General features: G+C 36.4%; 1 protein-coding gene across 1 annotated transcript in view; it reads right to left on the reverse strand.

Moving 5' to 3' along the window:
- Positions 1-10,755: 10,755 nt before the first annotated feature.
- The window catches only part of LOC119575973, a 14,495-nt gene continuing 9,481 nt past the window's right edge, over positions 10,756-15,769 (reverse strand). The window contains exon 5 of the mRNA XM_037923504.1: positions 10,756-10,817. Within this exon, the coding sequence (XP_037779432.1) occupies positions 10,756-10,817 (62 nt within the window). The remainder of the gene's footprint in view (positions 10,818-15,769) is intronic.

A 15,769-nucleotide genomic window follows, 5' to 3' on the forward strand; every position in this document is an offset into this window, starting at 1 on the left:
GAAGGCAATCTTTGGATCTTTCGTGAGTAATAGCTCAGGAATCTTGCAAATTTAAATATGACTCCAAAGGGATCTAAACCCTAAACCTTTTCCCCCTCCCCAAACAGTCCAGGTCCCTCCCTCCGTCCTCATCTCTCTTTCTCCTCTCTCTCCTTTTCCTCTCTCTCTCCTCCCCTCTCTCTCTCTCCCCTCTCTCTCTCCCTCTCTCTCTCTTCTCTCTCTCTCCTCCCCTCTTCCTTTCCCCTCTCTCCCCTCCCCTCTCCTCTCTCTCCCCCCCTTTAACGCATCCCTTTCTTTTTTGTCTTCCCCCGCCTCTCCCATTTTTTCCGGTTTTCCCCCTTTTGGGGGGGGGGGGGGGGGGGGGGGGGGGTTGGGGGGGGGGGGGGGGGGGGGGGGGGGGGGGGGGGGGTTGGGGGGGGGGGGGGTTTTTTCGCTTTGCCGGGGGCACCCGGAAAGTGACTTGATCGTCTTTTCCTTTGTCCTGAGGGTTTCCCCTTTAAAGGCCTCCATTTTCTTTCGGAGTGACTCCCCGGGGCTTTTTCCCGTTTTAAATAGTTTCCTTTTTCATTTCCTTTTAAAAGAATATTTCATAACTTTTTTCCTGTGTGCTGGGGCTTTTTGTAAAATTAAATTTTGGTATCAAGGCAGATAAACTGAATAAAAGGGGCCATGAAGAAACACCCCAGCCTGTTATAAATGAAATAAGATTAAATGTGTACAAAACAGCGTTTAATCAAGGATATTGCTTTTGGGGTTTTTATGCAGAACCCCAACCCCTTTCCCAACTTTTATCTCTGGAGGGGGGGGTCACAAGAAAACCGGGATCCTCATATAATACATTTTTGTAGAAAATTTTGGGGGCCGCGGGGGCCCCGAAGGGTTAGAGCCGGACTCAAGACGGGTCACGACGGAATCTGAGTTCGGGGGTTCGACCCCACCGGGGGGGCCGCGTTTTTTCCCCTTTGGGGAAAAGGAATTTTTCACCTCGATTGCCTACCTACCACTGGGGGGCCAAAGCCAGCCCAAGTCAGTCCCCGGGAAAAAAATAGAGATGGGACTCGAAAAAAAAACCGGGGGAAAGGGCCCAATGGCAAACCCCCGGGCTCAAAATTGCCAAGAAAAATCAGGGGAACCCCGGGATCGTAAAGGCCGCGGTGGCCGAAGGGTTAGAAGCATCGGCCCAAAAGGCCCTGTCCCCGGGGAAATCGGAGTTCGGGGTTCAGTCACGGGCCCGGGCGAAATTTTTTTCCCTTTTGGGAAAAGGAATTTCACCTCGTTTTGCCCTACCTCCACTGGGTGGCCAAGCCACCCCAAGTAAATTGCTTTTCCCAACCCATAAAAAAAGGGAGAATGATTACCAAAAAGGGTTAAAAACCCCGGCACTCTCCGGGGAAAAGGAATTTGGGGACCCAAAACCACGTACTCCCCTCCAAGGGGCATCACAACTTTAAAACAAAAAACTTAAGTATCATGCTGTGACCACGGGGGCTCAACATAAACCCTCCGTTAAAAGAGTAAATTTATGTTCCTATTGTAATTTAATGAGATCATCAATTCATGAACAAGTATCTAAAGGTAAAATTTTCAAAATTTTTCAATTTTAAAAACAACAAACGTACCCGGGCTTTACTCCCACATCTCTACTTCTGCATCTATGAGGGCTGGGGAAGAACAGGTTTTTGGGCCGGTGTACCGGTTTTTTTTTCTTTCCCGGCCCGAAAAAACCCCCCCCCCTCCCCTCCCGGGAAATATAGCCCCGTTAGTTCCCTCTTTTGGGGAATTTTTTTCCCAGGTAATTTCCCCCCCCCTAGGCCCAAAAATCCCCCCACCCCCCATCCCAAAGGGGAAGGGTTTTTGGGTTTAAACCCGGCCCCCGGGGGTACGCCTGGGGGAATATTATATTGTGCTACCCAAAATACTATTGGTGAGCACCATAAAATTCAGCAATTTTTTGGGCCCACACCCTTTCTGTAAAAATTTCCCAGACTACAAAAAAGTTTAAAATATTTTTTATTAAAAAAATCCTCTAATTTTTTTTAAACTTCACTTTGATTATCTATTTTCCCTGAAACCCCTATTTCTATGTAGGGGGGTCAGTGGGTTAGAGAGGAAAAAAAATCCTGTCTGAAATTCTAAGGATATTTGCAAAAAAAGGGGATCACACAATTTCTGGGACCATTTCTTTGCTTGAAAAAAAAGAATATCTATATCAAAAAAAGGTATTAGATAACCAAGAAATAAGTCAGTAAATATACAAAATTTAAAAATGGTATGGCTTAAAGCTTTCATTTTTTGAAAAAATATACGTATTTTCTTTTTTAATCCTCATCACTTCATCCCTGGAGAGGACTCTTTACTAATTTTAAAAAAATTTTCGAAACTGAGAAATTAAAAAATTTCCCTTTTGGGCCCAAAATGCCAAAAAAACATTTCAAATTTCAAAATAACTAAAAGCAAAATAATAAACCCTTTAAAACTAAAGGGTAATTTTTAAAACAACCAAATTTTTTTTTTCTTCTTTTTTTGTTTTTTTGCCTGTTTTTTTTTCAAAAGGTATAGCTGGGGATTCCACAAGAGGGCAAAGGGTGTACGGTACTGTTTCCACATTTTTTTTAGCACGTAAAAGTTAATTAAAATTGGATATGGTAAAGATAAAAGCCATAGCCGAAATGGGGAAAGGGAATCTTTTTTCTTTCGTGGTTTAAAAGCTCAGATCGCTAAATTTTTGACATCCAAGGGGTCTGAACCTAAATATCTATCCCCCACCAAAAGTCCTATGTGCTCCCTCCCCTCCTCATTTTTTTTCTCCAATTTTCTCTCTCCTCTCTTTTCCCCTTCTCTCTCTCTCTCTCCCGTCTCTCTCCTCTATTCTCCTCTCCTCTCTCTCTCTCTCCCTCTCCTCCCCTCTTATACGCAAACCCTTTTTAGTTTTTTCTTCCCCGCCTCTCCCCCTTTTTCGGGTTTTCCCCCCTTTTTCTTTTTCCTTCGGTCGCTTTTCACGCAAACCCGCGTGAAATTGATCGTCTCTTCCTTTGTTTTTTTAGGGTTTTTCCCTTCCCAAATCTCCATTTTTTTTTTCTGAAAATGGGGCTGCCTCGTTCCCCTTTCGTCTTTTAATTTTCCGTTCATTTTCCCGTTAAAGAAAGTACTTTTATAACTCTTTTTTTTGGGTGCTGAGCTTGTGTAAAATTGACTTTTTTGTCATAGGCGATAAACTAAAAAAAAAATGGCCACGAAATAAACATCCCGCCGTTATAATGAAATAAAAATATAAAAGAAATTTTCAGTAAAACGAAAATCAAGGTTATTGGGCCCTTTTGGGTTTTTTTTGCAGAACTCAATCCCCTTTCCCAAAATTATCTCTTTAGAGGGAGGGTCCCAGCAAAACCCGGATTCCCCTTAAAAAAGTTTGTAGTAAATTCATTTTCATATTGTAATTTTAATGTAACCATCGTGCATAACAATATCTAAGGTAAAAGTGTCAAAATTAAAAATCTTTATTAAATAAAAAAACTGTACCGACTTCAGGTTCCGGCCGGTTTTCCCGGGCCCCTTTTTTTTTCCTGTCCCCCAAAATACCCTCTCCCCCAAAAAAATATGCCCAGTTGATATCCCCCCTCCCCCCCCTAAGGGCCCAGATTAAACCCCCCCCCTTATACAGGTGAAGGTTTTGTTAACCAGGCAGGGGTACCTTGGTTTAATATTTATTGTGCTACCTACATACTATTGGACACCATTTTAAATTTAGCAATTTTTGGACACAACCCAAATTCTATTTAATTTTTTAGACTTACTAGGGAATATATTTATTTTAAAAAAAATCATTTAATTTTTTTAAACTTCCCCTTTTTAAATTTTCTATTTCCGGAAAAAACTAGTTTTTTAAAGTAGGGGGCATGGCCTAGAGAGGGGAAATTCCTAATTTTGAAATTCCCCCCCCCTCTCACCCCCCCCCCCCCACGGGGCCCCCCAACCAAAACTGGGAAAAAAAATCCCAGCTGTTATTCCGGGGGGAAAATTTTGCCCCACGGGGGAAAATCTGGGTTTCAAGACCCTCCCCGCAAGAAAAAATCTAAATGCTGAGTCCCACGGGCCTTTACGAACCGACCCTAGGCCCGAGATTAGATATCAAAAAGCACCACACTTCTCACATGTTTCCCCAAATTCTTTAATGAACAAATATAGATTGCTGGGTCATCCTCCGGGAAATCTAACTGACCACGTGTTTTTATATATCCTAGGAGGCCAAATGTCCTACGTGATTTTGGTACATAGGGCCCCTTGTCAAAACACAGGAACAAAACCCAAAAAATAAAAAAAAATTGTCATTCTACACTGGGTTTTAGTAAACTGAACAAAATTTTGATATCCGAAAGTATATAACAATTTTCCCCTTTCACATTCTTTCCCGATGTAAAACAAATTTTTTTTTATTTTTACAAGCCTTTGTTTCAACAAATCCCTACTGGGTTTTAAATTACGACTAACACATTTTCCTTTTTTTTCTGGAGAAGGGCCCGGCCCGCCAAACCTTCCCCCGGAAATCTTGCTTTTCATTTTGTCTTGGTTTCAAATTTTTTTAAACATTGGCCCCGATTCCCCTTTCTTTTCCCCCCATTTTTTCCCCCTTCTATCCTTTTCTTATTTTTTTTTCTCTCCTACTCCTATTTTTTTTTTGTTATTTTTTCTCTCCTAATCCTTTTTTTCTTTTTTTCTTTCCCCCCTCTTTTTTTTCTTTTTTCCTATTCATTTAAAATTTACGTATTTTTTTGTTTTAAATTCTCTTTTTGCCGACCCCCCCTTTCCCTTTTTTTATCCTTTTCCCCCCTCCTCATTCTTTGATTAGCTTTTTCGACCCCTTTTTCCCTTTTTTCCTTTGGGGGGTTTTCTTTCAAATATAATAGGGGGTTAAAGAAAAGAAAAAAAAAAATAAATTTTTTGAAATTTAAAAGGGAAGATAAAATCAAAAAAAAATGATGTTCCCCAAAACAAAGACTAAAAATTAAAACAGTAAAAGTGATTGGGCCCCCGAAGTGGAACTTTTCCCTTTATATTTAAAATCAGGTAAAAAATCTACACTGTTAAAAAGTTTTTCCCGTATTCTGGAAAAACTCTTCAAACTGTCGGGTCTTCTTACTCTATTTCTAAATAAAAAGCCCCCCAGTCCGACCGACCCCCTAAAGAATGAAAAAACAAGAAGAAAACAAAGTTTCATGTATTTTTAAAAAGGCTCACAGTATCGAATTTTTGTTGGTTAAAATTTCAAAACAGGTGTTTCCGATAAAACTTTCGTTAAACAAAACCCATTTGGGTTTAATTTCTTAATATTACTTTCTCTAACGAATAGTGAACATCCCTTCAAATATTTTTGGTTTTGGGGCCCTAGTTAGTTTAGCAAAACGTTAAAAGGGTACGAATAATAACAACCAAAAAAAAATAATAAAAAACACGTAACTATTCTCTCGCGTGGAAGTGACAATCTCTTCCACCCTTTTCCCCTTTGTCTGAAATTCGGTTTGAAAGAATACATTGGGACTTATTGGAGTTTTTTATTCCAACCAAAAAATACAAGGGTAAAATTTGGGCAAAACTTGAAATTGTTTTTCAGTTTTTACAAAAATATAGCTAAGTCAAATCCCCAAAAAACCTCTAGGACCCACCTGTGATCAATATATTCAACCTTTTTGTATAGCCTGCCACCCGCATTATTTTAGGTCATATTTTGCCGTTTAAAAAGTAAATAGCAATTCCCCAAAAGATTTCCCCCCAGATTCATTTAGTTGCTAATCTTTTTTTAGATTCCCCCCTTTGTAAAACCCTTGGTCTGACCTCGGCAAACATATCAAAAGGGGTGTTTTTTAACCCTTTACATTAAATTTCATATTTGATTTCATGTTATTTAATTCTTTTGTTTGCCCTAATTTTGGAATATCTAAAAACGTTTTATTTTTCTGTATTAATAACTGCAAAATTTTTTTTTCCTTTCCTGCTCGGTTTTTAGTCATTTCCCCCAACTGAAAAGTATTTTTACCGTAATTTTACCTAATGGTAAGCAAAAGACAACAAAACAAAGATAATGATATAGTGAGAGATAAATTTTAAAGATACATAGCAACATTGTTTTTTCCATTAAAAAAGCAAAATAGTCTTAGCTTTTTTGCTGGCATACTGGAAAAGAAAGCAAATTCAGCTAAGTATTTCTATTTTTTTTTTCAGCTGTTTATATATATATTTTTAAAAATTTATATTTATATAATATATATAAAATAAAATATATTTTTATTTAATATTATATATATTATATATTTTTATACACACACATTATATTTCCCCTGGCAAATTTTTTTTTTTTTAATCCCGGAGTTGTCCCAAAAAGGGCTTTCCCGGGATCTTTCCTGCCTTGTTTTTTTTGTCGGTGGGGTGCCCAAAAACCATTAACGTGAAAAATAGTGGGCAAGGGGCCCCCCTTTTTAAGTTGCGATGTGGAGAGGCGTTCCCCCATCATTATTTGCTTCACTATGTGGGCCCTTTCGTATGAAGACTTTTTACACATGTGGCCCCTCCACTACCAGTTTTTTCCCAAAATGCATTGCCGTCCCCCCCGTTTGGGAAAAATTTTATATATTTTTGCATATGTAGGACAAAAAAGTAAGATCTTTTTTGTGTAAAAAAATATATAAAAATTAATTTATTAAAAATTTAAAAAACCCAACTCCACTCCAAATATCGATCCATATTTGGGGGGATTGGGCATTTTCTATCTACAAAATATTAAAATTGAAAATCTAACCCCAAAATATGAGTTTTTAAACTTTTTTAAAATTTTCCCTATCAAAAAGGTCCTTCCTAAAGAGCGGCTTAGCTTTGGGCCCTTTTGTTTGCCCAAACTTTTAATTAACACATTTTGATAGTCAAGTACACCCAACCCAAATCGTAGTTTTTATTATATCCACAAACCTTCATGTTTTGCTTCTTTTTGTTCGTAGGGCAAAACCCATTGCGAAATTTTTTTACCAAATTTTTCATCATCGCTTTACTTATTTTGTTTCGTAAAAATTGAATCGAAAAGGGGTAAAAATTTTTAAAAGTAAATTTAAAATTTAATTGATAAAAGTGGGAATTTTTTAAAATATTTAAAATGTGCCCTTTGGAAATGGGGTCGGTAGACGAAGGCACGTATACGGGAGGGGGCCCTTTAAAGGGCCTCGATTTTTAACTTATTTCGATCCCTTTTTCCCTCGTTTGATGTGTAAACTTAAGATGTTAATAACCAAAAACCCTTTTTTATTCATTACTATTTTTCCCAAAGGGAAAATCAGCAAAAGGGATTAAAAATTATACGATTCCCAAAAAGGAGTCGAACTCTTTCAACAGCCCTAATAAAATTTGGGATGAGGATTTTGCGACACTTCACAGTATTTGTGGGAAAATTTTTCCGCCAGTGGCAAAGAAGGCTTTTTTTAAAATACATTGTTAAAGCCCCTTCCTTTACTGGTACTTCTAAATCCTTTTAACCAAACACCAAAATTTCTCCAAAAATGTACCACCAACGCTTTCATCACGCATTTTTTTGACTTTTCGGGATTTTTTTTTTCTTTTTTTTTTTTTGTCTTTCAAATGCTTTCCCCTTCACAAAAAATTATGACTTGATAATTTATTAAAATTACTAACAAAATTAAAAATAAAGAAAAAATTTTCCCAAAATCAAAGGAAAAGGGGGAAACAGGTGACATAGTAGTCCTATTTTGATTATTTATGGCCCTTTCTGATTAAATCTTCCCGGGCCCATATACTTTTCGTGTGTGTGTGTGTGTTTGTGTGTGTGTGGGGTGTGTTTGTGGGGGAAAATATAATATTTTTATATATTATATATATATATATTTTATATTTAATATATTGTTTTTTGTGTGTGTTGTGTGGGGTTTTGTGTTTGTGGGGGTTTGTGCGTGGTGTGAAAATATAAAAATAAAATAAAAATAAAAAAAATATTTTAGTTTATATATATATATACTAAATTATATTTTATTTTATTAAAAAGTGTGTGTGGGGTGTGTGGGGTGTGTGGTGTGGGTGTGTGTGTGTGTGTGTGTGTGGGGTGTGTGTGTTTTGTGGGGTTGGTGTGTGTGTGAAAAAAGGTAGGGAAAATTAAAACACACTGTAGTATAAAAATTTTTAAGATAATTTAAAAATATGTAAAAAAAATTTTATATATATAATATATTATATATATATTTGAAAAATATAATGTATATATATACATACAATTCGCATAATTGTGTTTTTGGGGTGTTTTTGGTGTGTGTGTGTGTATATTATTAATTATAATATATATATATAATCCCGTTGTGTGTTGTGTGTGTTTGTGTGTGGGGGTGTGGTTTTTTGTTGGGGGTGTGTTGGGGTGTGTTTTGTGAAAAGAAAATACTCTATACCTATATATGTATCTTATTTACATTTTTATACGTATATAATTATATTATATTTTATAAAATATATATTATATATATAAAAAATGAAGCATATATACGTTTAAAATATATAATAAAATCTTTCTATATTAAAAAAAAAATAAAAAATAAATTTTTAAAAATATAAATTTTATGGGATACATTACTATGTGTGTGTATATGTATATAATATAATAATATATATTATATAATATATTTGTATATATAAAACCCCATAACCCACACCCCACACCCCCCCCACAAACACACAAACCCCACACACAATATAATTTATACTTATATGTTTTATTTTAATATATATAAAAATATATATTATATATTATATTATATATTTTAAAATTTCTTTATATAAATAAATATAAATAAATATAACTAAAATATTATATACTATTATATTATATATCCCATAAAAATAATCTTTAAAATCCCACACCCCCCCCATATATTACACCCCCTCATACAAAATATAATGATTTTTTGTTGTATGTTTTAATATTTTAAAAATATTTTATATATATTATATAATATATATAATTTTATATATATATTTTATAAAATATATAATTTATATTTATCTTTTATATATATATCTAAAAAGAGGAGAAAGAGAGGGAGAGAGAGAGAGAGAAGAGGGAAAAAGGGGAGGGGAGAGAGAGAGAGGACAACAGACGACAGAAACAACAAAAATTATATTATTTTATATATATATATATATATGTTTTATTTTTATATATTTTTATATATACATTTATTTGCGTGCGTGCGGGTGTGTTGCGTGTTGTGTGTGGTGGTGTGTGGGTGTGTGTGTGGGGTGGTGTGTGGTTGTGTGTGTGTGTTTGTGTGTGGTGTTTTAAAGTGTTTGGGTGTGTGTGTGTGTGTGTTTTTGCGTGCCCTATTGGGGTTTTTGGGGTGTGTGGGGGTGTGTGCATAATGGTGTGTGTGTTTTGGGGGTGTGTGTTGGGGTGTGGGGTGGGGTTTTGTGTGTTTGTGTTGTGTGTGTGTGTGTGGGTGGGTGATTGGGTTTGGTTGGGGTTTTGTTGTGTGTGTGTGTGTGTGTGTGTGTGCTGCAACACAAAACACACCACCCCATTTAAGTGTATGGATACATGTGGGGATAAAATGTTAAGTTACATTTTATGTATAATTTTTATATACGCATGTTATATGTTTTATATACATATATATACATAATTATTTATTTTTTAACCAGGGGCCTATATATATATATATAAAATATATATATAATATTTTATATATTATATTATATTAATGTGTGTATTGTATAGTTTGTGTATATATTATTTTTATATATATTTTATATATATAATATATATATATATTTGTATTTTATATGTTATAAAATTTCAAAAAATATTTCCTATATATAATTTTATTTTGCATAATATGTATATTTATAAAATATATATATATATATATTTTATATTATTATATATATATATGTGTGTTTGGTTTTTGGGGTGTGTGTGTGTGTGTGTGTGTGTGTGTGTTGGTGGGTTATAAATCCTACCTATATGGTTTTATACAAAATTATATATATAAAATATATATTTTTATATATAATATTACTATATATATATATATTTTATATATATAATTATATTTAAATATATTTTAAATTTTATATAATATTATATATATATATATATAAAAAATTTTAAATATAAATTTTATTCCTATTTTGGTGTGTGTGGGGTGGCCTGTCATCTAAACTACCTATATTCTATATCCCATCTATCTATCTTTCTATCTATCTATTTTATCTTTTAAAAAGATATATAAAATATATATATATTTAAATATATAAATTTTTATATATATTTATATTTATATATATATAAAATATATTACCCATATATTTGGGGCGTTTTGTGTCTTTCCGGGAAAAAGGGTCGCCCACCCCCAGTTCCACTGCAAAACCCAAATTTCCCGGGTAGCAATGCTATTAGGGTTTAAAGCTGCCCAATTAATTTACATAAAAAAATCTGAAGCAGACGCACATTTTTCTAACCGCAAAGATCGGTTACTGCAATTAGGGGGAAACCCCCCTTTACCCCCGGCTTTTTTTAACCCTATCCCTTTTCTTTATATCGATCTTATCCTTTTCTGTTTATGTATATATACCTAATATATAAAATATATTAATTTATATATAATATATAAGATATTATATAATAATAAAATATATATATATGTGTGGTGTATTGGGCATATTAAAAATGTTATATTACCCCTTTCCGTCCTTTGTATCTACTTTAGCGCCCCCTTTTTAGAAGGGGTCTCCCCCATCACCGACGGCCTTCCTTCGCAGCGAAATTATGGGGATCCATCCTAAAAGGGGGTAATACCTTATAAATTCCTTTAAAACATCGATAACAATAGAACTGAGATTTGTTATTTTTATATCTATTATTCCCAAAAAAGGAACAATTATGAAAAAAAAAAAAAAAAAAAAATGAACCTGCTTTATTTTTTACTATTACATAGTTTTTGTTTTGTCTATATAACCTCTCACACACATACCCATAACCCTGCATGTAATATATAAAGCATGCATACTAAAATGCATACACACCTATTTTAAACAAAACCTCCCCCCAAAAATATCTTCTTTTTTAAAGGTAAAGGGTTTATGGGCGGCCGCCTTTGGCAAGAAAGATACTTTAAAGTAGTTTTTAAAGTTTTTTGAAAGCTCTTGGAGTGAGTACGTGGTAGGGTCCCCAGTTTCCCTTTTTCCCCGGGGGAAATGGGCCCGGGGTTTTCCTTTTTTTTTGGGAATCATTTTCCCCTATTTTATCCGGGGGTTAAGGGGGGAACCCGCACTGACTTGGGCTGGTTGGCCCCCCGTGGCTTTTGGGTTTTGGGGGAAACGAGGAAATTTCCCTTTCCCAAGGGGAAAAAACGCGCCCCGGTGACTCGGAAACCCCCGCTCGATTTGCCTTTGTGACAGTCCTTGAGTCCGACGCTCCCAAACCCTTCGGCCCCGCGGGCCCACCTTCCCAATTCCTTTTTAAAATAAATATTTTACATTTTATACAACACACCCACACACGCATATTTTAAAATATTTTATATATATATATATATATATTATATATATATATGTTTTGGGGTTTTGTGTTTTGTGTGGGGTGTTGGTGTGTGGGGGGGTTTTTATGTGGGGTGTTGTGTGTTGTGTGTGTGTTATACTCATACATTTAAAAATAATCATACATATATACTTATATATTAATATGTATACATTTGTATCCCTATATAACCCCACATAACACAAACACACACACACACCCCCACACCCACACACACACAAAACCCCATATATTTTTTAAAATATAATATAATAATATTATATATATATTATATATATATATATGATATGCACAGTATATACAAAATGTGGGGGGGTGCTTATTTTTTAAAATAAATATATACAAATTTGGGTTACACATTTATTTTTTTTTTTTATTTTTTTTTCGGTAGGTTTTATTCTGGGGCCCCGTGGGCACAGCATATAATTTAAATTTTAGTTTTCATGTTTTTGATTCTCCCCGGGTTTAGTGTGGGGGGGTCCCCCGTTCCTTTCCACGGGAGTGGGCCGGGGTTTCTTTTTGGTTTATTCTCTCTATTTAAACCGGGCTTGGGGCCAGCACTGACCCTTGGGTGGCTTTTCCCACCCAGTGGGTAAATAGACAAAACGAGGGGGAAATTTTCCCTTTCCCCAAGGGAAATTCCTCGTATCTAAAATTCGATTTACCTAAAATTTTTTTAAATATTTCGCGTGCTCAATACAGCGCGGGGGGATGCGTTTGTGAAAGGATATAAATATATTCATTTATTTAAATGTACTGTAGTGTGTGTTGTGGGTGTGTTGTGTGTGTGTGTTGTGGTGTGTGTGTGTGTGTGTGTGTGTTTGTGTGTGTGTGTGTGTGTTGGGGTGTGTGTGTGTGTGTGTGTATTTTTTTTAATTATATATAATATATATATTTTAAATTTTATATATAATAATATATATAAAATATAATTATATATACATGTACATACACACATTATATAAAATATAAAATATATCTAAAAATATATATATATATATATATATATTATTTACATATAATATTTTTTTTTCCCTTAAAAAAAGGAGGTTTTATGTTTGAGCCCCGTGGTCACAGCATGATAATTATTGTAGTTTTTCCCTGTTGTGAAAGATCTTAGAGTGAGTACGGTGGTAGGGGCCCCGTTTTCCCTTTCCCCCGGAAGGGGTGCCGGTGGTTTCCTTTTAGGTAATCATTTTTCTTTTTTTACCGGGCTTGGGACCAAAGGACTTGGGCTGGCCTTTTCCCCCCCGAGGCTAGGGAGGGCAATCGAGGTGAAGTTCCTTTGCCCAAGGGAACAAAGCGGGCCCGGGCCCGTGACTCGAACCCTCGAACTAGAATTTTCCTCTTTACAAGTCCTTTTTAGTCCGTGCTTCTAAACCCCTCGGCCCACCCGGCCTTGACATCATGGGGGTTCCCTGATTTTTTTTGGCAATTTTTGAGCGGTTTGGTTTTTTCCATTGGCCCTTTCCCCCCCGGTGTTTTTTTTTCGATTTACCTCTCTATTTTTCCCCGGGACTGACTTGGGCTGGGTTGGCCCCCCCGTGGGGTAGGTAGGGATCGGGGGAAGTTCCTTTGGGCCCCAAGGGGAAAAAACGCGCCGGCCGGTGACTCGAAACCCCCGAACTCAATTACCGTCGTACATTTTTTGAGTCCACGCTCTAACCATTTTGGCCCCCCGCGGCCCCATAAAGTTTTCTACAAAACCCGTATTAATTAGGATCCTGGTTTTCCCTTTTGAACCCTCCCTCTCCAAAATAATGGGTTTTGGGAAAGGGGGTTGGTTTTTTGCATAAAAAACCCCCCTTTCCTATCCTTTATTAAACGGGTGTTTGCCGTTGCCTTCCCCCCCATGTTTTTTTTAGAGTCCTCCACTCGGTTTTCCCCCGGTTTTGGGACCCGGGCCCGCTTTGGGGGGGCTTGCCCCCCACGCCTAGGTGGCAAACGAGGGGAAGTTCCTTGCCCAAGGGGAAAACGCGTCCCGGGCCCGGGGAAATCAAACCCCCGAACTCATTTGCCGTCGTGCCATTTTTTTGAGTCCCCGACGCTCCAACCACTGGGCCACGGGCCCTCTAATATAATATAAGAAAAAGTAAAAAATTTAAATTAAAAAGAGGGAAGGAAACGGGGGGGGGGGGGGAGAAGGGGATACGCCGTAAAGCAGGTGTTCCCTAGGGGGAAATCCCGCCGTGGCCAGGTTGTTTTAAACGCCCCCGAAACCCCGGTTGTTAAAATGGGGGTCCAAAGAGGCCCCAAAGGGGAAGCTGCCAAATATCCTCTCAAATAATGAACTGAGAGAGGCCGATTTCCCGCATATTATAAAATATATATATATATATATATATATATATATATATTATATATATATATAAAATTTTAGTAATATTATAATATATATATATGATATATATATATAATTTTATAATATTTTATTTTATATATATATATATATTTTATATTATATATTATATAATATATATATGCACAGACAACACACTATATATATAAAAATATATATTTTAAAATTATATATATAATATATATTAAAATATATAATATTGTGTGTTTTTGGGGTTTTGTGTGTGTGTGTTTGTGTGTGGGTGTTTTGGGGTGTGTGTGTGTGTGTGTGTTTGGGGTTTTTGTGGGGGTGAATATAATACGAGGGGCCTCTGTGGCAAAAACCGCCCTCCGGGCCTCGGCTTTTCCCCCAAATCCCCCCGGGGAGATACACACCAAACCGGCCCAAACCTTTCAGGGTTGTCTCGGGGGAAGACACCTGGTGGGGGAGGCCCCTGCTTGGAGGGGGAGCACGGGACTGTGTTTACAAAAAAGGTTTATGACTGTTCGTTGTGATTTAAAAGGGTTTTTGCTGGCCCCGTCTCAAAGTGGTTGCTTTTTCATTAGAAACCCAAAATTTTCATCGTTATAAACTTTAATGAAAATGATTGTAGTAAAATGATAAAATTAAAAACCACAAACAATCTTACTTATAAAATAAAAATATCTATATTCCCTATATTCAACTCAAAAATGGCACCCAAATTTCAGTAAATATTAGGAACATATCATTTTTAACGGTTAACAATAAATCAATAGGGCCTCCAAATTTGGCTTATCATCCCTAGTTTGTGGTTATCTTCAACTGTCTTTAACTCCCCACGAAAATGTCTTTGACAGTGAGTTACGAAGGCAGGTTTGGAAGTGTTCAACGCGCGTAAGGACTGCCGTTGAAACTGTATTACACATTCACATATGTTGAAGATAGTTCTAAGTCGGAAATGATAGGGAAGACTTGAAAGCGCGTTTTGATTTATAGTCAAAGGCTAATTTAACCATTTCAAACATTTTATTGCTATTTTCTATTCCTGCCTCTGATTTATTATTTTGAAACAGACAACTAAACCACATTTTTCACTGTCTTGTAAATTAATTTGTAAGGAAAAGCTTGAAGGCCGCTTTTGACTGAGTGTCAAATGTCAGTTGAGACATCGACACTTTTACTGCGATATACCTATTGGATAAATACATGTACTGCCGCGCGCCTTCACAACGGATGAAATGATAAGCAACGTAGGGTAAGTTGCATTTCATTTGTATAAACTAGATGTAATATTATCGTCATAATATGAATAAGCTTTACTGCAACATTTACCTTATCGTATCCCTAATACTAGATTATCAACATAGGGTCTATGACGATGTAAATATTTGCTCTAATTGGCAGCCGCCGGGCCATAAGTGAAAGGCCCGGGCGAAGCCAGAACTTCGCAAATCTCAAGCAATTGGCAGCATTAACTTTGAGACAGGACACAATACTAACCGTAGATGAAATTACAAATAATACTCACAGACCTTTCGTGAATACCGCCCAAGATCTTTGTATAGCCTGAGTTGGCAGTCACGGATTGCGCAAGTAACAGGTCCTATGCTAGTCTCACGGTGTAACCACTGGTCGGACATATGATCCTGTTAGCTGTGTCCCATGAGCGGCTCCACGAGATTTCAAGGGACGGGAGAGAGTCAAAGTCTCGCTTCCATAAAGTAAAACTGACTTTATCAGGGCCTGGGAAGGTGGCTTAGTCCTTCTGCACAGTTACCGGAATCTCTAAATACTCGAGAAATCTCATGATCATGCGAGAATGCACTTTCAGCGGAGGCATTGCTAACTGGCAGTGGAAGCCCTGACAATCCTGG

The sequence above is a fragment of the Penaeus monodon genome, chromosome 8, assembly GCF_015228065.2.
Source record: "Penaeus monodon isolate SGIC_2016 chromosome 8, NSTDA_Pmon_1, whole genome shotgun sequence".
Classification (NCBI taxonomy): domain Eukaryota; kingdom Metazoa; phylum Arthropoda; class Malacostraca; order Decapoda; family Penaeidae; genus Penaeus; species Penaeus monodon.